Source organism: Halyomorpha halys, unplaced genomic scaffold, assembly GCF_000696795.3.
Source record: "Halyomorpha halys isolate HHAL.00 unplaced genomic scaffold, Hhal_1.1 Scaffold249.1, whole genome shotgun sequence".
Lineage (NCBI taxonomy): Eukaryota > Metazoa > Arthropoda > Insecta > Hemiptera > Pentatomidae > Halyomorpha > Halyomorpha halys.
The window spans coordinates 538,879-566,156 of NW_027104890.1; the positions used below are offsets into that span (position 1 = coordinate 538,879).

Consider the following 27,278-nt stretch of genomic DNA (forward strand, 5'->3'; position numbering starts at 1 on the left):
TAGAGGGATGAATAGGAACCATTGTGGTTTACTTGGAATAATCTATTGATGGGTAAAAAACGGATGATGAGAAAGTATATAGGAGGTAGGAATCTACGGAGTTTGTAAAGCAGTCCCGAATGAAAATATCAATTTGCACTATTAACTTTCAAGACACTCTCTCATGTAACAAGTTAATGAATAAACAATTAACAACATACATACAGATAGGAAGCTTAAACAGAGTGATAACATTAATATTCATTAATTTAAAATTATCTATTATTAAGAAAATGATTCCGGATGTCACATTCCCATCATCAATTTCGAATTTCTTGTAACAATGGAGTTTCAGAAAGGTTAGGTTTTACTTAGTACAAGGAATAAATTGTTTAACTGAGGAATATTGCAAATCGTAGAAAATGATTATTTGTTTGTAGTGAAAGTAGTTATTGATATTTCTCATACATACCTTCTGTATAAGTTTAACTCTACTCCAGTGAGGAACATGTATTCTCAATGTGGAGGACTGATTTGAGAAAGATAAATTTATTTTAGGGCTTAATTCAGGTCCTAACTCACTTTTGAAATATTAAAACGGGAAGAAGAGACTTTAAGATAGTTAAATGGAGTAATAATTGAAAAGCGCTTGAAATTAGAAAACGGCGTGAAACCCGCCTCTCCTGCCCTCCGTGGTATACTTACTAATCTCTCCTTTGAAAAATAAATTTATAGGGAGTATGTTGGTCGATGTGCGACATGTCACAATCTTATAAGAGGAGTACGTGACTAAAAATAAAGGCAAACATTCCTGGCCGGGCTCGCCCCACTAAAACCCCCAGGTAGAGACCGCCCTACATCAATTTTGAAATATTTGCTTAAAACAGGAAGAGGGGACTTAAAGATAGTTAAATCGAGCAATACCGAAAAAAAGGCGTGAATTCGAAAGTAATTTGTTTTGGCATTGTTGTATGATTATCCTGTTAACATTATCCTATATTTACCCCGAATATTAACCTTCACCAACACCTAGAAACTGATTACGCAATGCAGATTAATTATGTTATCTTGAATTTATAAAAATAATGAATTCATGAAAAAAAAACAAAAAAACATTGAATAATTTTTTACAATAATAAATGAAAAATCATAAAGTAACTTCCTCAAAAAGTGGTCAGGAATATTCCAAGTACCTTAGTTTTTGAGATATGGAGCCAATTAATAATAATTTAATAATATTTTAGAGGTAATAGCCCTGGGACCGTAGTCATATTTGCCTTCTCTAAACTTCAAAACTACAAGCTTTAGAAAAAAAGGTTATATGACCTACTTTTTATTTTGTATTAAACTAATTTCACCAAAACCAATCATATTCCAGATACAAGCAAAAACTTACAACACGGCAAAAACATGGTTTATATCAAACTAGCTCTGCTCCATCCTTAGCCCGACGCACAAGAAATCCCGTGTTTTTGCACTTAATATATTAGAACAATATAAAAAAAGTCACACCTTTATTTTTTTTAAGGTTAGGCGTTAGGTACCTACAACTGGACTAATGTTTGCCACATCCATATCTCAGAAAACAAATGGCTAATAAAAAAATGTTATACAAGTTTAATATAATAGATTTTGTTAGGAATACTTTTTAAAATAAACCCATTAGTTTACGAACCGACTTGCCAGGACAAATCAAAGATACAGGCTTCCTCATTCAACTAAAGGATGGCTCTTTTAATTTAAGATCATAGGTAGAGAATTACTGAAAACATTACATTAGTTAAATAAATAAAATGGAATCAATAAATAATAAAAAGCTAGGTGTTTACATTGAGGCAGTATAAAAGGTGGTACCGAGAAGCTATAATTCATGCATGAGCACATGAGAAGTGACTAACCTTTACAAAAATGACTTAACCAATAACAGAAGCAGGGGTATGAACTATCACGCAATACCGAGAATAAGGTACTTCCAGGTACTAGCTTTGTGGAAGCTTGGATCAATAAATGAACAACAATAAAAATCAACTAAGGAAGAAATTCTGATATAATTAATTCTGATTAATTAAATATGAGACCGGATGATATTTTACATGTTGACATGAAGCTATCAGAGCAAATGAGACCTAACCAACGAAATCTTGAAAACTCTAATATTGATTTTTTCGGTTCTCACAACGCACCCTCGATTATAGATTCCTGGGTGTTTAATACCTTAGCAAACCCTATTTTCAAATATTTCAGTAGATAAAAGCACTTGGACTATCCATGTAATACTGCATTAATCTACATTAAACGTGATTCTGGTCTAAATAGTGGTGAGAGCCCATTATTGACAGAGTACCATGTCAATAAAGCCAGTATTGAAATTGCCATCAGGTGTCATGTGTCACGTGCCCCTTTTCCTTTTTCTCATCCGGAACAGTAATAAGTTTTATATATATATAATTAACGACCAGCCCGTGGATACTCAACAAAGATCCTTCCCCCATTTATGCAGAACTTCAAGTGATCACAACTTGGCGCTAACACTAACAAGCTAGAACAACCTTGTTAATATTTCTCTACATTGTATTATTAGATTATTTATAAAATAAATAAAATGAATTGAAGAATTATTAGGAATTAATTCATAAATTTATAATTTTGTGTTAAATAAATATAACAGAAGTGGAGTAATATAAATCATATGATGCCAGATATAAATTTAGTTGTTAAAATAATACAAATTGAGTAGTATTACATTAAATAAAGAGGGGACTTATGACCGACCTTATTTTAAAATAATATTGAAATTAATATTACCGGCAATATCACTTTGCAATCAACTTAAAATTATATCGTACACGTAACTTTATAACAATTTATCATACAATTTTTTTTTTTCATTTCTCATTTAATAAAACAATCGATTTATTTAAGAAATCAATACCTTTTGAGCCTCCTCTGAGCCATCCTCCACGTATCTCCGCGAAGAATACCTTCATCACTATCACCTTCATCATCTCTTCCACTCCAATCACTGTCACCTGTAACCGAATATAAAAATTTATTATTAATAATAACACATTAAAAAAAAATTATATTTCAAATAGACTAATATTTAATTCAACCATCCATCATTTGGTCATAAGTTTATTTTAATTAAAACTAAGAGTAGTTACCTTGCGTTGATATTTTGGTATTCTAAGATAATAAGCTGTTTGATTTTTTTTTTCCCTCATCAAATATGAATATATAGGGTAAAAATAATTTAAAGAGAGCAAATATGCAAATACAACAAAATTACAGTCAGGATTTTTTTTGGAACATTCCTAAAAACAAGCATCAAATATGAGTACACTACAGTCAACGTTTCATCCATTCAAGTGTCATAAAAAGATAAGATCATATAAACGGAAATTAAAAACAGCACATTTCACATTAACAGCCCAAAAAAAGGACATGCACAACTTTATAGTATGTGTTAACATTTCTTTAAGTGACGGACTACTTGAGTCAATTATAGATTGTATTTGATCCTGTCTTTTTCATTCCTGGTGATGCCTAAACTGGTAAAACGTTGGATTGTTAGTTATTTAATGGTGAATAGAGACGTGAGGGTTTGTTTCCAATCCAAATGGTGCGTTTCAGTAGAGAGACAAACAAGATCACAAGGAAGGAATAGAAAGAAAACACTGCAAGGATTGAAACTTTAATACGAATATAGATTATAAAATATTGGTGTAATAAAAATAAATTTATAAATAAAAACTAGAAAATATATCTCAAGCCGTGCACCAGCGGTTAAATAAAAAAATATCCCAGTTCAACATTAAAACAGTATAACACTCTAACATTTTAATGGTATTCTTTAATAGTCCTTGAGCTAGTAATTTTTATATTATCTCATAACCAACATAAGGTTTGTCTAGTGTATATAGAAGATCTAATTGATAAGTTAAAAGAAAAAAATGGACCGTCGTTTACTCATAACTTTTGCGTGTGCAATCTTTCAAAACATTAGATCAAATTACCTTATAAGCAGTACAAAATCGTTACATAAATATTCTTTAGCTGATTCAGAAAATATTTCGGTAGGCAAATATTTGTGGTTATCTGACTCTTTCAGTAAAAATATATATATTTTATATAAATATAAATATATATATAGCGCGCAACTTTCACTTACCATCTCCTACTTTCAATTGAAATTTATCTTCGTTCTTTTGTGAACGGATATTTTTATAATACTGACTGTGACAATACTTTCCCGTACTAAATTTTAAACTGATACTTTCAGTTGACAAATCCACTAACTGCAATCACAACAGTTTCCAAAAAAGAACATTTTATATTTCTCGTAGCAAAATTTTAAAATTCCCTTTTTGTAAAAGTATGACAGAAACGCAAAAATAAAAAAACAGTTTGTTAACATGAAAATTCTGCTCTTAACCATTTTTTCAATACTAATTTGTGAATAGAATGATTTTATGATTACAAAGAATGATTTGTCTGTGGATCTAACATCAACTGAAAGGCTCATATATAGGCCAAGTGAAATTTAAAAAATAATTATTTTATAACTATGGTGACAAGGTAACAGTATCAAGTAGAGAAAACTGCATACGCTCGCTAGACTTTCTGTTTCAGTATTTCCCGTCATTCTCCACACTTTTTAAGAATTCCTACCTTGAATATTATTTTTTAAAATTATTGGGTCTCCAACGATTTAAAATAAGTCTATATTATAATCATTATTTCTAGAAATGTTTTCAATCTAGAAAAAATATATTGTATTCTTAAGTTATTAAACAAGTTCCTTCATAGTTTATATTTGCTATCCGTGTTTCACTACTAGTGACTTCCCTACTTAAAAATGTGAAATGATTAATTATTTTAAATAAACCAAATTAAATACTTTAGAGGAAGATAAGACCTATCTGGTATTAAAGACGACTTAATTGGACATTTATTTATTGATGTGCCGAGTTTGATCAAAATTGTAAGATCCGTTTTTGAGAAAATTGAAAAATAAAATGTGAATCATCGATTCTATAAATTGGAACTTTCGGTCAATCAATTTTATCGAAAATGTTGCTGCTCCCTAGAGTTATACCAAATTTAAATCTGTAATTTCAGGTGCGTACGACTTTTCGGTTTTGAGCTAGTTCATACACATTCAGACCATTTTGCGATACCTGGATATTTATTTAGGTTCATGGGATTTCAAAACGCGCAATTCCGTTAAAAACTAGAATTCGAAATTATAGGATAGGAATACTTTACCTTACTGTATATTCCATGATAGAATAAAAATAAACTTAGTATACATATATATTTTTTGTCTGAAAGGGTCAAAACAACAAAAATATTTGTCTGATGAGGTATTTCCTTAATCAGCTGTATCGGTAATTTCCAATTAAAAATTTTGAATGGTAATTTGGATCAGCATTTGAAAAAAATTACAAGCTAAAGTCACCCTGTGAAACAACCCGAGAATTTCTTTATTTTTTTCAACAACCAATGAGATGTTTCATGTCTAAATAGTCAAACTTCTTGCTTATAAAATAATATATAAACTGTTAGCTACCATAATATTTAATATTAGCAAGTAAAGAACAATAAAGTGGTAGATTTTAAATGAAAATTAAAGAAAGATACTTAGCAAAATGCAAGACACGTATGATCACAAAAATAATTGAGCCAGAAAATTATAAATTCTTTTGTAAAAAAATATATCTATTTTTTATAATTAATTAAATAATCAATTTAAATAATTAAAAAATATATAAGAAGATAGGACCTTCTTCAGGTCAAAAGAGAACATTCTTTTCCAATTAATAAATGGTGAGCAAAAGGGATGAATGTTTTATTTTTTTTTAATTGGTAGATTTTTTTTCCAGCTTTCCGTGTATTTTTTCATCGGCTGGCTTAAGAGAACAATAGTTGAAAGAATTAAATAAAATAAGATGTAGGTAGTACGAGGTATTTTCAACGGTTAAATACTTGACTAAATAATGAAAAATGGAATGATTCAAGAAAAAATATAAGGGAAAGAGCTATCTGACTAGTAGAATTGATGAAAAGATGAGAATGAAAAGACACAGGATCTGTGAATGCTTGAGAACAAAATCGGGGATGGATGAGGGTAGAAAAAGGAACCACTTGTTGAGCGACCCTAATTCCAAGAACCAACCCCTCGCCCGCCGTTCCAGGAACCGTTTTTCAACAGTCGGCAGCCATCTTTTTCCTTAATACTTACTAATAATACACATATTTTTTCTAATCCGTTAAAAAAAATACAATCATTACTACACAGCAAATTTATTAAAAATAATTTATCGGAAGTGTAGTAATATTAATATGATGAGAAGCTGGTTGGGGGTTCGGTCACTAAATAACATAAATAAGTTGAGAAAACTTATTTAATCTAAGTGTAATTAACTAAATTATTCACTTAGATTCATTATCACTTAGATTTCCGATCTTCTACTAGCAGCCCTGATGAAGGCTAGAAACTCTAGCCAAAACGTTGGCACTATTAAATAAGTTCTCTCAACTTATTTGTATTATTTACTGACTGCACCCCCAACCATTTCTTTCCGATTATGTATTATCTACGGTCTTCTCATCAGTAGGAATATTAATTTTTGAACATATTAGTGCAAAATTCCTTAAAATAGTACAAGAATGCACGATTCAAAACAAATATGGTTGAAGTCATTCATTTAACAAAACAGAACTTACAAAACTTGTACTGGATAACCCGTATTTTCTGTCTATAGACCGGTTCGGAAGTGCAAGAGTTCTGTAGAAATAGGTAAGGACATAAACATATTTTTGAAATAATTATGGATACAGTACTTATGGAGTACCAGTTAAACGTGTATAACAAGCTTTTAAACATTTAATTATTTAATTTTCAGGTTACAACCATCTTTCTTTTAGTTTAGTTAGTAGTAGATGATCTGGCTGGGGTAGGACAGTGGTTCCCAACCCATAGAAGTATGCGGACCATTAAGCCGGAAATTGGACCATATGCGGCCTACCCCCACTCCTAACTTAGGACGGTCCCTTAAAAGTGCATTTAGAGTCACTTTATTGAATATTTATGTGTTAAAACCCTTTAGCTAGTAATCAAATATAAGGAAATGCACCGGTTAGGAACCACTGTTGTAGGTTACTAAATTTTTCTCAGAGAAAACTTGTCAGGCTTCAAGGGGGGATTTTGCCCCAAATGTACCCTGATTTTTTTAGGATTGAAGTTTTAGTTTTTCATGATTCGTTAGTACATTTTGTAAGCCTGGTGATGATCTATTCATACAAAGAATGGAAACAAATTTACTCTGAATTATTGTTATAATATCTGGTTAAATTATTGATATCTATAATATATTGTAGAAAAAAAAAGCTAAGATAAGCAGAGCATTTTAGACTGATTATAAACACACTTATAGTAGTTTTATTCTTTGCAAACCAGCGGTAACTAACATAGGGCGTCCGTGCCACAATGTGGCACGATCGGCGTTCGAAATCGACACGAGACTGGCTAATAAACGCTTTAAATTTGGTATTAAAAAAATAATCTCAAGCTGCCTTTTTGGGACGAAACAGTCGAGTGTGAACTTATGATCTCGTCTATCAAAAAATTGGCAAATGAGTGTTTATTTCCATTGTATTCCTTTCACTAGAGATTCTTAAGGTATGGTACAGAAGAAAAATAATTCAGAATTTTAGGAAACAGAGTAATAGAGAAGATTGTCAAAGAAAAAAATTAATTTATTTCTCATGAGACTACAATATTATTAAATTATTTAATTGAGTGAACCATCAGAACAATTATAGTATTCACGAAAACTGCTAAAACTAAATCCACGGACTTAGGAGCTTCCCACAAGGTTTAAACTTGATGTGCTGATAAAAATCTGAGAAGATCTGGGAATGGAGGAATCCCGGTTGGTAACCCTAGAATGAAACTAGACCAGATCAACAAGTAGGGTCATCAAATCTCAAGACACAAACTAAAAAATAAAAAAAACAACTTAATTTTACCATGATTTCAATTGATGATGTGAGGAGAACATAGTAGAGGTGCGTTCAGTGAAGGAAATAAATAAATAAACACTTATTTTATTAGTTCCAACATTTCGGCCTCAATTTCAGACCTACAACAGGGCTAAGAGAGAAAATATAGATAACAACTATAATGAATAAAAGGAAAAACAGAATACCTAACTAGAAAATAACAGATAATGTAGGTATCGAATCATTTCATATGAAATGTCCATATTTATCATTTCGGGAATTCAAATTGATAAAAGGATTACTAGATTTCTGTTGTTTACTACTTTTATGTTTACAGATTGTAATGAGCCGTTATTAATCCTCTTATGTTTACTACCATTCCAATTGATTGCACATTGTTTAGTATTTTATCAAATATGACCATGAAAACAAGCGATTTTCGAGCAAAGTTTTTTTTATAAGTTTAATTGGGACATTCGGCAGCCTGAGCTGCAAGAAACATTACCAAGGAGTTTGGGGAAGAGTGTTGCAACCAATGGACCACTCCCCGGTGGTTAGAAAATTTTTGCTGACACAAATTTGGATAAGCAACTCAGATAAAAACTTGAATACCTCAACTACCAATCGATGAACTTGTATGAACGACGATGGACTGCGGAAGAAACCCTAACCAGTTAAAGGACTTGAAACGCTGGATAAAAGTGTATCGACAGTTCCTCAACACTTACAGACCATTGCTAAAGTAAAAAAGGGTGTATCTATGGGTACCTCATGAACTTAACTTAATCAGCGGCGGCAGCTAAGTATGAAATAACACAGGTCAGTGTTAAATATTGACGAAAGACCGGGACACATGCCAAAACCAAATTGACATTCCAAAAAATTATTGATTTCTGTGTAGGTAGTCAATGGCAGAAATAATTCATTTCTCCTTTTTTTCTCAGAGGTAAAACCATCACATCGACATCGTACTGTAATGATATAATCCACCAAAAACTCTTACACAACATTTATGTTTTAGCGACAGACAGTGAATAAATTGGACGAGCTGTGTTACAAAGTCCTTCCACACCCACCTTCTTTGCCAAACTTATCTCCAAGAGATTACCGTCGGTTCAGAAATTTGGAAAACTTCCTTCAAGGTTAAATTTTTAATGATGATTCCCAGGTCAAAAGGAATTTTCTGACTGAATTTCCTCACAGAATATTGAATTTTTCAGTTCCGAGAATGAAAAGTTGATAACACGTTGGGGAAAATTGATAGAAAATGAAGTTTACAATTTTTCATAACAATGAACACAGAATACCTAACTAGAAAATAAGATATAATTTAGACATCGAGTCATTTCGTATGAAATGTCCGTTTTTATTATTTCGTGAAGTTTTTTTTACTAAATAACCTTTCCTGTGAATACAGACATTTCATATGAAATGAACCAATACATGAGAAGTACCGGAATGAATTTAGTAGTTTAAACCTACACCATACATTTTCTTCCAACACCGCTCACGAATTTTATTTTATCTGTTATTTCTTTTTAGTCATTCTGTATTCCTTTTTATTCATTATATTTTTTATCTTGCTTATTGTTCCTAGCCCCGATGAAGGCCAGAAATTCTGCCGGAAACGTTAGCACTGATTAAATTAGTTCTTATATTCTTAGTTATTTAAAAACAAATAAATATAGCATCTCTCCATATGATATCTACGATCTACAAATAACACATCAGTAGGAATGAACTTTCTTTCCTCTTTATTTTTCCTTAACAAAAATATCCACATTGCGGGCCGGAAAGAACACCATTGGAGAAATGTACTTCCCAAGAAATGCGCTGCACGTGGTTTCTGAGAAATCAACAACTGCCATGACTCACTGGACAAGATGATTACAGGAAGCCAGAGTCATGTTACAGCTTTCCATCTTATCTATATGTACAATTCATTAGCCTCCATTACATTACAATGATATTGAAAGCTAACTCCTCTATGAACAACCATTAGAAATAATCAAATAGTTTTCCAGGTGAAGGATATTGTGAATTGGGTGCCAACATAATCTATATATTCCAATCTATTTATAATTCATACCGGAAATGTTATGAAAATATACTCATTTATGTTTTTTAGGTTGCTCATCACGAAAATCAGTTTTTTTTCTCCAATTTATTTTCGGAAATATAAAAGCAATGTAAGTATTTTTCAAATCATTTTCTAAAATCGAAAACTACATACTGTTCATATATTAATTTATACCAAATTAAAGAAGAGAAATGATATGTTGACTTTGATTTTTCGGACTCAGCCGAAATGAATTTAGTGTAATTAGTAAAATTATGAGATGGAATAAAGCAAAATGAAGACCATAAAGGGACCTGGGAGCTGAGAAAACAAAAAACAACAATTGCTTTATTTTATACCAAACGTTAAAAAAAAATACTTTTTAAATAATTAAATTTTAAAAAGAATATTATTACAAACTAAAGTTGCCGGATTTTGAATTTCTTGGACTCGTTAGAAAGAGGTGAGATTCTTCCATTTACATAGACAACTATATCATTATATCCTTAAATTGGTGTACAAAAATTTATTACAAAATAAAAACTAAATTGAGTGAACTAAACCATTAATAAATAAACGTATCCATGACAATTCTGCCTCTTAGGCCTCTCAACGTATAACTGGTAGTGAATGTTATAGTGGTACCATTTATTTAAATTTATTAATAATAACATATTCGGAGTAATTTCATCAGATTACTGATATAGGTTTATTGAAAATTAATGAAACAAAACACTCACATAGCGTTTGAGGTGCATATGTATTCACAGTACAAACAGGTCTTTTTTGTATGATAGTAATTTTATTGAGGAATAAAATTAGCGAAATTCAAATATAGGAATCAATAAATAATAAGTAACAACAAAGTTTCTTTATCTTCTTCAGCGACAACAATAGTTTTCACTTAATTAAATTGTTTACATACTCCTGATCACAAATGCTCTTTTGGCGCCATCACAAAATGCCAAGTCATATATTTATCACTCACGTCCCCCACCCGTCGCCTCCAGTGGACCCTACCATATCCCCGCCTCTGAGGCGGATTTACTCATCAGGCGGCAGTTCCTAACGCTGAAATGTGGCAGAGGTTTCGACCAACACAAGATATGTGAATAAAATAAGAATGGAAAAATATTGCGAATAGAAATAAACCGGATATGCATTGTATACAACATCCTAACGTCATGGTCTTAATAGTTCAATTTAAGTGTTAAATCAGTCCATGATTTATTGTTTGAGCAAGAGCAAATACTAGAAAAAATTAAAATTATTCTTTTGAAATAGACAACATTATTAAATAATATAATAGGACAACGCTCCAACGCAAATAATTTATACTAGAACGAGAAAAAGGAATAATCGAAGTTTTATTTATGCACACCTACTATCTAACAGGATTGGACAGACTCCAATCCAGAAGCTATATGCGTATACAGCTCCTGCAACCAGGTTAATAGAACTGATGAACGTCATCACTAACGAAGAAAGCACCACGATCCTGTAATAGCTCTACCCACAGTTCTGTCGCGACACCTAGTCTACCAACGACCGTCTTTAGGTACTTATAGATAATTATAATAGCATACCTTGAGACGCGATACGGATGGGTATTCTCGATTTTCCCATTCGACGAGGGCCGTCACTACTTATCAGGTACTTACTGAGGCGGTGCAGAATGAATCTAGGGGCTAGGCCCCCTGGCCTCTGGCCAAAGGGGGGCTCCCCACCTCTGGGCTAAAGATAGACCTGTAGTCTGCTCCGGTCAGTCAGACGGCTATGTGGATCATTATCACTGATGAAATGAAATGAAATTTAATAGCCTTTGTTTATGCAATGCAAGGTTACTATGTAAAAAATATTTTCTGTAAATGAAATTTACAACATTATTGTTATTACATTTAATATACATATTTTTCTATTTTCTCTTGTTTTATTTAAATAAAGATTTTATTATTTGTTTGGTTAATTAATCAATTATTTTTTCTTCTTCCTTTTGTCACAACACTATTCTTGGGATTATTCCTATTGGGAAGCGATTTTGTGGGTTTCAACCAATTCCTTTTCCGAACACCCCTGTTCAAAGTAACTCTACAACAGATGGTTACAGCAAACTTGAATCCATAAACAAATCTCATTATGTTTTGTCACTTTTTCATTCCAGGTTGTATGACGATTACCCCGAAACTACTTTAGACTGCTATAGTCTTAGTACTAGAAGGAGCTTACTTGTAAATTTCAATTTAGACTTCTTTGCCTAAAGAAGTGTGTTTTAGGGACCTTTTTCTTTCTTCAGCTCTGTATATCTTACCCAGTCCTGCATATGTACTTACATGTGTGTGGGTGTGTGCACATGCGTGCGTACAAGTAAATTTGCTGTTAGTGATAAAATAACATAATACAAACATTTGGAGAATCTACCCATTTTTTCAAATACCTAGGAGGATTATTAGGTATTGAAGCATGTCAGAAACAAGTGGGTTTGGGTGGTGGGGAAGTTCATAATGGAAGGATCGGTATCTGGTTCTGGCCATATCGGCAACGTATGGAACATTGAGGTCCTGATAGATAGATGACTTGATTGGTGAAAAAGTAAAGAGCATTAAGGATTTTACGAAGGATTTAATCAATTTTAAAACAACTATATTGAGACTTAAACATAGTTGTTTTACAATTGAATGATTATATATATATATTGCTTTATAATCTCACAACGAAAATTCAATAACATTCGTATTCAAACACTTAAGAGCATGCCATGGTTTGACATAATTATAACAATTAGAATACATGGTTGCTTACAATGTATTCCTAAAAAAAAAAAAATCATTTCCTATTCTCTAAAACACACATCTTTTTTTAGTCAACCACTAGGATCTTTTAAACCTATAAACAAATAAAGAAGAAAGGAACGCAACCTAACATTGATAGCCTCTAAGTAAGTCGTAATGAAATAATAAAGGCAATCAAATGACTCCACAAGAAAGACAAGCATTGAAGAGGTTTAATTCAAATAAAATTAAGTGATAATTGTAATCATAAAACTGTGAAATGAGGCATTAATAAAAAATAAACGAAAACAACACATTTAAATGAATCGATGAATCATTTAAAGCCCGTGGTTTGATGAATTATAGTCTCCAGCGGTGAAAAATGATATGCTTTTTATAAAATTTTTAACGTAACATGCCTCCTCAGCGCTTAACGCTAACAAATATTCCTGGAAATGTACTTAAAGCTTTTCATTAGATTTAATGGACCGCAAGAAAGTTTTTTTTCCTCTCCATTTATGTTACAACCACAAATTCCATCTAATGTTTTCACGGGCACAGAGAATGTCTCTTATTATCTTAACCAACACAACATAAAGATGAGGTCCAATTTATGTTATGTTAAATATTAATACATTTTCACTACGATACAACAATAATTTTATTACTTTGAAAAATTGAACCTACGTATTATTAAAAAAATAAATAATTCAAGAAAGAAAAGTTAATGAAACGAATTACAAACTTTTCAAGAATACTGATTAAATTTCACCAGTTCATCCAACATTATTCTTATTATTTTTATTTAATTGTAAATTTTTTTTTTATTTTAGGCTAGGTTAAAGTCAAGTCTACGATTTAGGCCTAAACGTCGATACACAATAAACCTATTTCATTAACGTTGGTTTTATTTCTGACTGCACCCCAACCACTAACTCCTTGAATCAATTTTAAATATTTCTCTAAATAACAACTGTTCAATATCATGTACGGATAACATGGAATCGTATAAAAATTTCGTGTGAAAAGAACAATTTTTATTAAAATTAACCTTAGGTTTTTAATTAGTACAAATTATTTATACCTGCGAGTTATCATTTCGCAATAATAATAAATTGAGGAGGTAGCTCGTATCACGTATAACATATATAACATTGTATTTTTCAATAAAATCAACTGGACGGGACGATTTTTATTAAATTTAACATACAAATAAATGATCTTCAATAGCATCTAGGCTTTTTCCTGATTGAAATAGTTTTATAGGGCTCCGAAAATGCCGAATTTACAAATAAAATTTCTTATTAAGTGTATTTAATTATGGTTATTCGAAAAAGTTATGTGATGCGTGATCTACACCATTTTTTTTTTTAATTTTATCATATGAAATATTCATTTTTCCTATCTTCTGTGGCACTACAAAGAAGAAAAAAACGACTTACCCCTTCTACCCTATAACCTATTTAACATCACTGTTAAAGTAAAATCAAATATCCTTTTTGCTTTAATAATGGAACTTCTGGAAAAATATTTTGGATTTGACGCATTTCGAAGATTGTACCGCAGACTAAATTTTTTTTTTTATAGTTGCACCACTATTTAACCAAATGAGCGAAATTTAATCTTTATCCTGTGAGACAGTACGATAGCTGATATAGGAAATTCTAACATTGTTTAAAAAAACATCACATGGTGATTCCTATAAACATAGTTTTCAAACAGACGTCCCTTTTCAGCTACAGCTTCAATTAAAGGTTGTGGGACCATACATTTCATTTACTGGCCATCTTGTAATAAGGTTTCCAAGACCAGTCCCATAAATCTGTTTTACAAGTTCGGAGAATCGCTCCTATATTAAAGCAGCTACTCAGTTAACTTAAACAATATGAGAGCATCAACCAGTCAATCAAACTAACATTTTTATAATGATAAACCACGTGGATATTAAATAATCGAACTTTTGTTTAAAAAGATCTCATTCAGAGACGCAATAAATTAATTATTACTATTACATGGGCGACAGACCATGGAGATTTAAGTCCTCGCACGATGTATTAGGAAACAATGCGCGTTTCTTGACGTGGTTTTTTTGTAGGGTGGGTTCGTCACACCCACGCCTATTTTTTGTGAGAGCCCATTGGCTAACGGGCCTCACAAATACCCTGGTGGAGGCTGTGAGTGAGGTTTGTATAATTTTATGCTAGTAAAAATCCCGGATGGGGCCGGGCTCGAACTTGCAACCTCAGGGTTGGTAGAAAGGCGCGTTGCCACGATGCTACCGCTGCTCCCTACTAATCAATTACTGAACTAAAAAGTTTGTAAATTGTATACACCTATGGGTCAGTATAGTTTCGTAACAATTTCTTTTTGACAGCAGGTACATTTCAAGTTTTCAGAATAAATTTGATTCGTTGTTAGAGAACAAAATCTACAGGAGGGTCCTAGTTTGAAACTTATGTGCCACGAAAAATAAAGGTAAAGTAGTGAACGGAATCTGATGAACTTGATCCTAAATTCATTTCACACTCATCTCAAATTTCACTATAAATGTGGTCCAAATAGGAAGTTCTGGTTTCGAAATATTGGTGTTAAAAAAAAAATAAGTTTACGCATGCGTAAGAGAAAGTAGAAAACGGAATCTGAAAAACGATAAGGGACTAACTAGGTATCATCCTGGAATTTTTATTTTTATTTTTTTTACACGAAGTAGTGAGGAAGGAAATTATTTTATGATTGGAGAAGTTTGTCGGGGGGTGCGTTCAGCAAAGAACAACATAAATAAACAAAACCATATTTATTTATTTTATGCCGACGTTTCGACCTGAGTTTCAGGTCATCATCAGGGGTTGTGGCGCAGAAGGTAGGCTTGCAACTGACAGTCGGGATAAGATAAATAAATATGGTTTTGTTTATTTATGTTGTTCTTTGCAGACCGCACCCCCCGACAAACTTCTCCAATCATTAATCTACGGTCAACTATCTACACCTCATTATGAAATTATTTTATGTTGTACATCTACCAACATACTCGCTGTAAGTGACTGTATGAAAGGTAAGATAAGTAAGGCTCCAACGGAGGGTAGGTTGTCGCCATTTTCCAATTTCATGTCTTTTTTAAGTATTACTCGATTAACTATCTTGAAATTAAAATTGCCAGGATATATGTATTTGTATTTTATATACATATATTTATATTTGTTTCAATGAATAAAGACGGTATGAAAAAAAGAATCTTAAAGTCTTCTCTTCCAGTTTTAAGCAAATATTTCAAAAGTGATATAGGATAGTCATTTCCTGGGTTTGAAGTCAATAATTATTCGTTGCATCAGAAAATTAAACCTTAAAACTTAAATATGTTAAACTTTACCGGCCAATGATACCAGTCAAACTGAGAATTAGAGCAAATCTACGTTTAATCAGGTAACCATGATGATGCAAGCATAATTTCCAGAACAAATTCGGATTTCTGTTCGCACCTTCAAAGTGTCTATATGCTCAAGTGGAGCGGGATTGCTCGTCTGTCAATCCTTGCCACATGCTCGGGGCGTTTGCTCTAGTGAATACGAAACCTCATACGTAAGGACCTGCTGGAATATACTTCATACCTACTGGAATTTAAGTGGTTTCAGAACCCTAACAAACTCTGAAAGCGTTCCTAATTCCAGTCAACTTTCTCACTTCATATATGGAATTCACGACCTGCACGAAACCGCAGAAGAGAAAAAAAATATCACCGTTTTTCAGCATTTACAAGCGACAGTAGAGACAACTATTAGTTCCCTAATTGGGAGAAAAACTAACATAAGAAAAAAAATTGGTCAGAATTAATTGATTTATACAAATTTGAGTAATAGATCGAGAAATGAATGCATGAAAAGTAAAAAGTAAGGTCAAAATGTGTATAGAAAATTAAAATAACAAAAATTTCCTATAAAACTGAGAGGAAAAATTAATTAAGTACGTTGAATTCAAACAAACTTGCCTATAATAAAAATATGAAGATGATAGGTTAAATACTTCAGGAGTTATAAAGAATTTTCTAGATTTTTTTTTAACATGGCTGGAATTACACATCATAACTTTAATGAACAATCTGTATGTGATGAAAGAAAACGAAGTTTATTTAACGGGGTACCTCTAGCTGAAAATGTCGTAGAGAAGAGACTTGGTAGAGTATGTGACACGAGACACTTATTTCTACCTCAACATAAAACAAACTCCACCCAAAGACCAGTATCGTGATAACAAGTTCACAATCACCCATTGTTTTCAGAGATGTTCATACATCAGAACACACCTCAACAGCTTTGGATAAACCCTAATATTCCAATTATCAAAAGTGACAAATATGACATCGAATAGGCAGAAAATAAAATTAAAATAAATATTACCATAAATAAATAAAAGTTAAATGACGTTGACAACCAGCAAAGTTTAACGCCATTAAACAAGAACGAACGTACGTACAAAAAAAGCGAGTTCATTTTGTTCATTTTCAAGGCGCCAAAATCATCAAAGTAAATTTCATAAATGTTGATTATGTTGACTTGTTATTAGGAAATTATTGAAAATTCTAAATATTAGCTTGTGAATAGGGTTCGTGAAAGAGGATTTCTTTAAAAAAAAAATTTCCTTTGCTTTAAAAAATTAATATTAATATATAAATTCGTCGCTGATACCTAATTAGTGATTGAGAATCTTATGGATGATTCTCACTTTGAAGATTCGAGTAATACTCTCAAAATGTTTTTGAAACCTAACATATCCACTATAAACAGATGTATTTGTCTCAGCTTCTTTAATTTCTACTACGACGAAATCACTAACATTTCAATACTTGGTTACACCGTTTCGTACATTTAAAAAAAAAATCAAACTCCAACTTGATATCAATGGTCAATTGTACAGAAGGTATAATTCTTGCTTAGAGGCATATTATAAATATTAAGCCGAAAATGATGGGAAAATAAGTTAAATTGTACATATGCGGGAAATGATTTTTTTTTTTCGGTTCGATTAAAAAATTTTATGTTCCATATTTTTTTTTAGGTGAAGGAATATTAATTTAAGAATTATAGAATTATTTCCCATAATTTTAATTTTTAATCAAAAACTCCGACGTTTCGGCTATCACACCATCAGGAACACTATAAAAATTATTGTAAAGCAGGAAAACAATTCTATACTATAGACTTTCTTGCTATTGCGTTTATTTTATATTTTTGGGGGGTAGGGAGCGGAAGAGAAAGGGAAGTAAACTGAGTTTTATTTTTTTACTTTTGAGTGAGTAGTCCATATTACCACCACTAGCACAAAAAGTCTAAGGCATCACTTAGTTTTTTTTTAATTATTAAATAATTATTTTCCTGTTATGCTAAAAAACTGATAACTGACCTTCAATATACTTGCACAGGTTGAACATTTACCCAGAATTTATATTATTTTAAATATATCCAATATGAGAGCTATACATACTTATAAACGTACTTGCTCTAACCCGCTTGAGAATAGGTCATACTCTCCTCACGTACTCTCACCTGTTTAGAAAACTGCCACCTCCAACGTGCAAATATTGTCAGTCCATTCTTACAATTAGACATATTTTTGAAGAATGTACTCACTATATGCCAATAATAAACAGGATACGACTGACCCCAAATTTATCAGAAGCTCTCACAGACGAGGAAGCTAAAGTTACATTAGTGTATGAATTTTTAAAACCACATTGTCTTCTTTATAAATTATAACTCCTCTTCGATTTTTTTTTGTTTATTTTTATCATTTTTTTTTTACTTTTATCATACCATAGGCGTTGATGACCAGAGGATTTTACGCCTTTACGCAACAATCAACAACAACAACAACAACATACTTAAAAACATAATATGGATTCAAATTATTACCTTCTCTACAGAAACTCGATCAATGAAAACAAAATAATAACATGTCCAAGGCTAATCTTCATCGCCAGAACTTGTTGTGTTAAGAAAATGAAGGACCCTAAAGAATTAAATTAATTATACCAAGTCGTAATGACGTAAATCAAAGGGCTCCATGAAGAAATATTCGTAAAATGGATGGCCTTAACCTTAAATCGCGAAGGGGAAGAGACGACAGAAAGGGAAAGGGAGATCAATGGACGGGCGTGGCCCCACGGCCTATCTATTGATCCACTAGTACGTTCCTCCGCTCATTCACAGGATTAGCCCATGAGCGAGCAGTCCATCCTGTTCTTCGGGGCGGATACTGGAAGGGTACCTACAGCAGGAGTGTATCAGGAGGGGTTCCATCAGGCCAGTCTACGAGTGTAATTAAAATACAAAAAATGCTTCCGGATTATCCGTAACTCAAGAACAGCGTAAGTTGTCAGAAAGCGTACTGTCTATAATGGGACATGAAAGAAAAATAAAGGTTAGTTTTGAATAAATGTCTTCACTTTGGGTAAAGTGGTGTATTCAATAATAAGATAACGGAATTCAATAAACCGTAAGTACTTGGAACGATAATCATTTTTGTAACGAATACGTTAAACTCTCAATTTTTTGACATGACAGTAAACTATAAAATTCGTTAATTGATTAAAAACCTATTTGAGACCACTCCAATACCAGTCAAATGAGCCAATGGGAATAATTAGCTTCATAAATTTATCATTAATCTTATTTTAAATCGTGCAGTCCTATCTAAGCTTCAGGTTACCATAAATTTAAATATAAGTACCATTTAGTCCACAGTTTCTAGAGATAAGATACAAAGAGAATAAACCAGGGTCCTACATAATATTTAATTAATCAAAATCTTGCTTTAACTACTTTTATAGTTTTGTTGATCCCTTAACACATATAATTTTTTTTTGGAATAAGTTTTAACTCCTTACATTAAATCTTAAAATCGAAACATCTTTAGCGGTACCCTCACATAAGTTTATAAATTCAATGAAGTATAAGTAATCTTATTTATTTACTTTATTACTAGATATTCATACTTTAGATTTAGTCGTTACCATAAAAGTTACTTTCATCTTTCTAGATATATTATTTATTATTTACTTGTTTTATTTTATTTATTCATTACATATTTTTTACGTTACATATCCATTTTATTTATTTCACCAATAATATTTATTTTTACTTTTTACTAATGGCCACGATCATTACAATAACCAATGCCCCAAGATTTTAACAAATCGCAGGATTAATAAATATATTATTTAAAAAATCTTTAAATGTGAACTAAGTACATTACTATTCATAATTTTTTGTCTTTTAACAATGTAACATATATGTTTCATCATATTTTTAACGGTTCGAAACGAGTTTATTATCAAATATGGTATATTATTTTTAAAAACAAAGTATCTAAAGTTTTATTAAAAAAATAATGACCAACACTTAACCAAATAATAAGTTTTCTGCTTTGGATTTCAGTGATCTCTATTTTCAAAAACAAGTTCCTTCAGTCTTTTGGTACTGTATTTCTTAATAGGAAAGAAAAAAAGAAACATTAGCTGAGCTAACAAAAAAAAAAAAAAAAAGAATAAGAAGCAGTAAACACGATGTAAATAAAAAAACAACTGAATTTGTAAAATTATATTAAAACTATGTAGAAAAAAATAGACCAAATTTAGAATTTAACAATTAAATACGTTGCCAGCGGACTTTTAGATAACTAGCAGTTTGTGTTCTGGCCGAGGACGTCAACCACGAGTTCATTTCATATATTTTTTTAACAAGCTATATTACGTAATATTAATGAATTTCATCGAAGCTGTACAAATATGTCAATTAAAAACTTTACGAGAATACTCTGGAAAAGAGCTATATTGTAACGTATTTATCCGCACAAATTTTAGATAATTATACTGTAGAATTTTATAAATTGTGTAAAGTTCAGTAAATTAAAATGAAAGACATTTATTTAGAAAAAAATTAAAAGCAGATTGAAAGAAGTGGAACTAAGAAAATAAAATATGTTTTTTAATGTTTAAACAACAATTATAATAATCATGTATCATTGATTATTATAACCATTATACACAGATAATCAAAAATAAATTTCAGAATGTATAACAGAAGATAAGCGGCAGTCTTGGGACTGACGGAGGGTGGTCCGAGGAGAACATTAAAAAGTAAGAGATGACCTTTAGCAGAATTCTATTGCGCCAATTTATACAGGAGGCTACAAAGGCAGGATAAAGTAGCCTATAACAATAATTTAAGACTTTCCTTAGCTCCTTGAATTAAAACGTTATTACAAATACACGGCGACGATTTTTTTGTTTCATCAAACAAAAAATAACAAAGAGTTTCAAAAAACCTTTAGAAATTTAAAAGTGTAAATAAAAAATTTTTATAGGAGGAAATGAGCCGCTTCGACAGACCCAACACAAGATCCTTCCATTAAAATTTTTTTTGATAAATATATTATGATTCATTTATAATTTATTAAATAGAGATCGGGCTTTCGTGAAATTACTTCGTTTTAATAGAGTACTAGATTGTATAGAATATTCTATATCGTATATTTTAGTTCCTATCGGGTTTAAAAAGAAAAAAAGTATTAATTTATTATCAAATATCTCATATGTTTTTTTTAGTAAACATGATTTTTATAGGGAAAACCAACTAGTTTGATATGTTTGTGCAAAATATCATCACAAAATTTATTAAAGCCAATAATCAAGTATTGATGTAAACGTATTCATATAATGATGACAACATAAAAATTTTTTATCTATCTTCTAAGTATATTCTGTGATTTCAGTTTATAACACTAGCGTAAAGAATAAAGGCTCCATGATATTTTGAAAAGTTGACCAATAACAAGTAACATTTTTGTGGATGCTCTTTATTTGGTATTTATCAAAATACTGCGACAAACGTTAACGTTAAAAGAGGAAATTTTTCCGGATCTTCTTAACTCAGAAGTAGTAAGTATTAAACTATAATTTCTTGTTGAACACGATTTTGTATCAACATATGAGAACAACAGAAGGGAAGAGGAACATTGAAGCATGAGGCGACGACAGCGTTTTTTATATTAATTTATAAATTCAGATGTTTTATTTTTTTTTCAACTATAATATCCCAGAAAATATATTAACTTCCTTCCCTTTAGAGTAGGATGTTTTACGTTCCAATATAAGTTAATTTATTTATTGACATTTACAACTGTATACATAATATAAAATACAACATGTAAATTTGAAGTAAGATTATAATTGTATGATACATGACAGGAATGTAGAGATACTGGCCATTGTAACACATGATTATACAATATAAGGTCTGACGTTTTTACACTAGCAGGTCTAATGACCATCTTCTTTTCAGGCGCCTCGGAGGACTGTCAGGAATGGAAAAAGAAGCAAAGTTAGAAACTAATGGGTTTGAGGGGTTAGGGAGTTTATAATGGAAGGATTGATATCGGGTTCGGGCTAGATCGGCTACATAAGGAACATTAAGGTCTTTATGGATGATTTTATTTATGACAAAATAAGGACCATTGAGAATTTTACGAAGGATTTTGGATTGTAAAGATTGGATACGAGAGGAATTCGAAGGTTTAGTGGAGCCCCAAAGATCAACTCTGTATGTCCAGATAAGCCTTATCATTGCCATGTAAATCAGTCTTTTCTAGTAAATGCTGTAATAGTCAGAATCGACGTGCAGGATTCCAAGTTAATCGTTTGTCCAGATGGAGTCCAAAGTAGTGGAATTTTTCTACAGGGGTATGAGCAACATTATTAAAGTATACTGTAGGGCAGTCGGCAGGTTTACGATGAAGATTTTTTGGGATTTATTTATATCCTCCGATTTCGGCACCATTCGTCGAGGGTTGTGATATGGGACTAGAGAGTTTAGGATGTAATCAAAAGGTTATTATTAAATGCGATCACACTGTGTCATCGGCATACGTGGTGAGTAGTGTTAGGATTGGTTGGGATGTCAGCTGTATAGCGGTGTAAAGGATGGAACCAAAGAACCTTGAAGAACACCAGCGGACTAATAATAGAGGGATGAATAGGAACCATAGTAAGTTAACTTAGGCTCCTATTTGAAAGGTTCTTCGATTCTCTTCAAAGCAAAATAAAAATCATGGAAATGGGGCAGCTAATAGTCAACTAATCAGCTTTTGGAATGACCTGAAAACTATACACTTTCCGGAACATTCGAGAAGCTCATTAATTTTATTCTAAACAATTCAATTGCTATAAAAGATCTTAAGTGAACCCAGAGGTCTCCATGGAAGCCAGTTTAATTATACATCATTTTTTGAAAAAAGCTTTTTGGATTAGGAATATCGAGCGAGTGCCCACATCAAACATTATTTGTTATTTGCTGATATTGTAACATAATAATATAAAACTAATAAACCATTACATAATAATCTGGAGCGTTTTTAAATGAACTAAGTGAGATTATATCTTTTTAGTGGTCGATAAGCATACCTCCCTTTTCCAATGAGGAAAAGTGGATTCTTTTTATCTGACAGGACAAAAATATTACTTTCCTGATTGCTTTTAAACCTTGACCTAGAGCGTGAGTCATAACAAAGAAAATAACACAAAAAAGGAAAAGATCCAAATTAATGTAGTTTTATTTATCCGGATTGATACTCGAAAACTATACACCATCCGGAACATTCTAGGAGTTCATTTAACATGTTCTAGATAATTATTGCCAACAATGATTTAAATAAAGTAGTAAAAAAAAACAATAATAAAAGTATATTCTTCAAAATAAATGAAGCTGTAAAATAAACCAAAATATTTATTGTATTAAATAAAATTATGTAAGAAAAAAAGGTTATATTCATACAATCAAATTTTGAACTGAATATATCAATGCTGGAGCATTTATCATATTTGACTATGATATTATTATACTGTGATAAATTCTTTCACTTCAGTCCGTCATATTTCTGAAATACCAGTGCTGGCTGCTTGAAGGGTGTTTATATTAACTAATTTAATAAAGAATAAAACATATGAAGACAACAAGGGAAAAACATATGTCAACAAAAGTTGACGAATGCTATAAAAAAAAAATTCTAAGTTTAACGACACCTAGAAATTCTATTTCTATTTTTAAATCGTCAGTGTCCTGTAACATTGAGAAACCAGGGATTTTTTAGAAAATATCGATGCTCCAGAAGAATGATAACGCAATTGTAAAATGTAATAAAATTGACTTTTTTGGGTTGGCCTGCTCAAAAATGCATTTACTAGATATTTTTTAAGGTGTTATTCTTAAAAAAAAAAAAAATTTTTTTCAGACCAAATAAAGTATGACATATCGCTATATATGCTGTATATATGCTGAAGCTACTTTAAATTTGTGCCGGCGGCCTCGATAATTCATTTATAAGTAAATCGACATAATTGTACTTAAAAATTCTTTTCATGGTGAATTCTTTATGAATTTACTTATAAATGAATTTTCGAGGCCGCTAAATTTCACATAATTTAAAGTAGCGTCAACATATATTGGGACCAGCGATATGTTATACTTCATTTAGTATGTTTTTTTTTTTTTTTTTAAGAATAACCCGTAATATGCATTATATTTTGAGACTTTATACATTCCTTCTTGTTTTTCACATAATTGAACTAATTATTATCATTGACTATTCCAGTAAAATAGTGTAAATCCGAAAATCCTCTCTCATATTATGAATTCGCCTGTTTTACAGAACACCGACAAAATGAGTTATAAGACAAACATTATTAGAAATAAGTATTTATTGTTTCGAATTTGTTGATATATGGGCAGTGACTGTTTTTCTTCTTTACGCTTCAAAATAATCTTTATATCCCTTATGTGGATATTCTTCGAACCAATGTCTAACAGGTACAGAACAGTTTTATATTTTGCAAATCGATTTCATAAGCATATAATGCTGCCCTACATGCATTATAACCCAAAAATTAAATTAAAAAAAAAATATTAATTTTAGCACCGTCCCGTTAAGTCGATTTTTCGTTTATTTCCTTAATACACATTTTCTTCCTATTCATCAATTTCATTTACTATAAAATAAAGACTAAGAAACCACCCACCGAGCTTTGACCAAAGAATAGCAGGAATCGTTGAGACCATACTTAAGAGTAAGTGCACCTGTTGAACAGGTGGAGCGCCTTTGTCGTTTTCCACGAAACCGATTAACAAATTAAGTATCTCATATACATAAATTTAGTACATATCTACATTTTAAATCTAATCACAATAGTTACTTGATCATACCAGAATGTTTTTGCGGTTACCATTATCATTTTCTGAATGTTACCTCTAGTCATTTCATTATATTTAACAAAAATGATTATTTTTCTTTTTTTATTTACTCTCCACCTATAGTAATAAGTATAAGTAAGGTATGACATTTTTAGAGCTCCGTTCATGTGGTCTAGTAATAATGTAAATCCAAATGAAACAAATTCTTTAATATATACGGTTTCTTACCGATTTTTGGTTACGAAAACATCGTTCATTGATCGTATAATAAAAGGAAGATGGTCCGGGTTAGGTCAAAATACTCAAATAGTAGCCAACGTTTCGCCCAACTTTGAAGGACTTCATCAGGGCTTTCAAAATGAAGGTAAGCGAAGGAATGAAGAATAAAACGTAGGCTCACAATAGAGAGTATATTTACTACTTTAATTATTTTGTCCACATTCGGACCATCTTCCTTTGATTAATAAAACAAAGTCAATCAAAGAAATTTCGATAGAATAAGTAATGTTCACAATTATTCCGCATGTACTGAAAGAATAATGCTGCAGGAGAAACAAAGTGAAAAAAATAAGGTTTTTGCCCTTTGGTTGCACTTCTAAGAATCAAGTGCAAGACCTTATTAGGCTTAGTCGATCCGGTCTGTGAGCAAGTCTAGGCCGCATCCCCTAGGGAGCCGGGATCTAAATTTTAACTGAACTTGAACTCAGCATTCTGTCAAATGAACTTTACAATAAGACTATGATTAAATTCATTTTACTCGAACAGCAGGGGAGATCATTTTTTTCAATCCTTCATAGCTTGTGAAATGAATTTTTTTATAAATCACGCTTTATTTTGAGCTTCTAAAAATTTTTAGAAGCTCAAAAAAGAGCGTTATTAATCCAAGTTTGAAAATACTTCGGGTATTCTTAAAGGGGAGATATTTTTTTTCAATCCTTCATAGCTTGTGAAATGAAATTTTTTATAAATAACGGTTCATTTTGAGCTTCTAAACATTTTCATTTCACAAAAATTTTTAAAAGCTCAAAAATAAAGCGTTATTAATCCAAGTTTGAAGATACTTCGGGTATTCTTAAAATATTGTATTTACTTATTTAAAATTACTTCTTCAACATACTATATGTAATCACACAACTGATTGAGTGAGAGGTCATCATAGACTGGATTCACTAATGCAGACATGCTTACACAAAACCAATTTTTCTCTAGCTAAAATGGTTGCTAAATTTTCTAATGGTTGCTCAAGGTACACATAACTTCCATAGTAATTTGAGTAATATTGGCATTGGGCATAAAAATGGAGAGGCGTTTAGAAATATATAGAAAGACGCGCCAGATCAGTATTTTTGAGAAAAATAACATTTCACAATGTTGAGAAAATAGCATTTCTTCATTTTTGAAGATTTTCTGTGTATAAATCAATGAAAATAGCATATACATTTTTCTAAGCATGTAAGAGAAATGAGAAAAAAACCTTAGTGTTTAAATAAAACTAAACAAGAAGTTTTTTAGAACATGGAATTATAGGCAAACTTCTAGATCTCACTGAAAAAAAAACAGCGATTAAAGAGCTAACGTCATCTATAAAAATAAAATATAACCATTTATAACATCCAAGGAAATCAAAGGAATTGTTAACATTTTCTTTTTTAATGTCGAAATTCTTTTTGTCCCTTTAATTCTCTTAGTAACTTCATTTTGACATATGATTTTAACCAGTAAACTCTTTTACAAAACAACATGAAACGCATTGAACAAAGATTGAATTAGGTTACCAAAAAATAATAATCAAACTACAAGACAAAAGCTTATTAGTGTTTATCTCAAACGGAGAGATAATGCGTGTAAGAATCAATTTCCATTTTAAAATATTTTAGGTTGCTAAGGGAATTCGTCCACATTAAGTGCAGGAGGTGCAGTGCATATAATAATTAAAGGCGCAAACAGCATAAAATAAATAAAAGTTTATAGTTAATACCAAATATAATTATTTTCATTTCATTTAATCTGTAGGCAAAGAAAGAATATATGCATTTTTTTTTTATCAACAAGAGAACAGTCAATAATTGAAAATCTTATAATAAATTTCTAATAAAAAATGCAATAATAAATTGCTGAGAGAAAATACCACTAAATTAATTAAAATAAAAAAATGGATCAAAACCTAGAAGCAGTGGGAGAGAGAGAGAAAGAGAGAGAGAGAGAGAGAGAGAGAGAGAGAGAGAGAGAGAA

The 27,278-nt window shown here is 31.3% G+C and overlaps 1 protein-coding gene across 2 annotated transcripts in view; it reads right to left on the reverse strand.

The window, feature by feature from the left end:
* The window catches only part of LOC106680185 (serine/threonine-protein phosphatase 4 regulatory subunit 1), a 258,369-nt gene that overhangs the window by 187,176 nt on the left and 43,915 nt on the right, over positions 1-27,278 (reverse strand). The window contains exons 1-2 of one of the 2 annotated variants that reach the window (XM_014419712.3): positions 11,632-11,706; positions 2,912-3,008 (exon numbers count right to left, since the gene is read on the reverse strand). In XM_014419712.3, the coding sequence (XP_014275198.1) occupies positions 2,912-3,008; positions 11,632-11,671 (137 nt within the window). In that variant the 5' untranslated portion in view covers positions 11,672-11,706. Of the gene's footprint in view, positions 1-2,911; positions 3,009-11,631; positions 11,707-27,278 lie in introns of those variants that run through there. The other variant, XM_014419711.3, reaches the window with a different exon arrangement.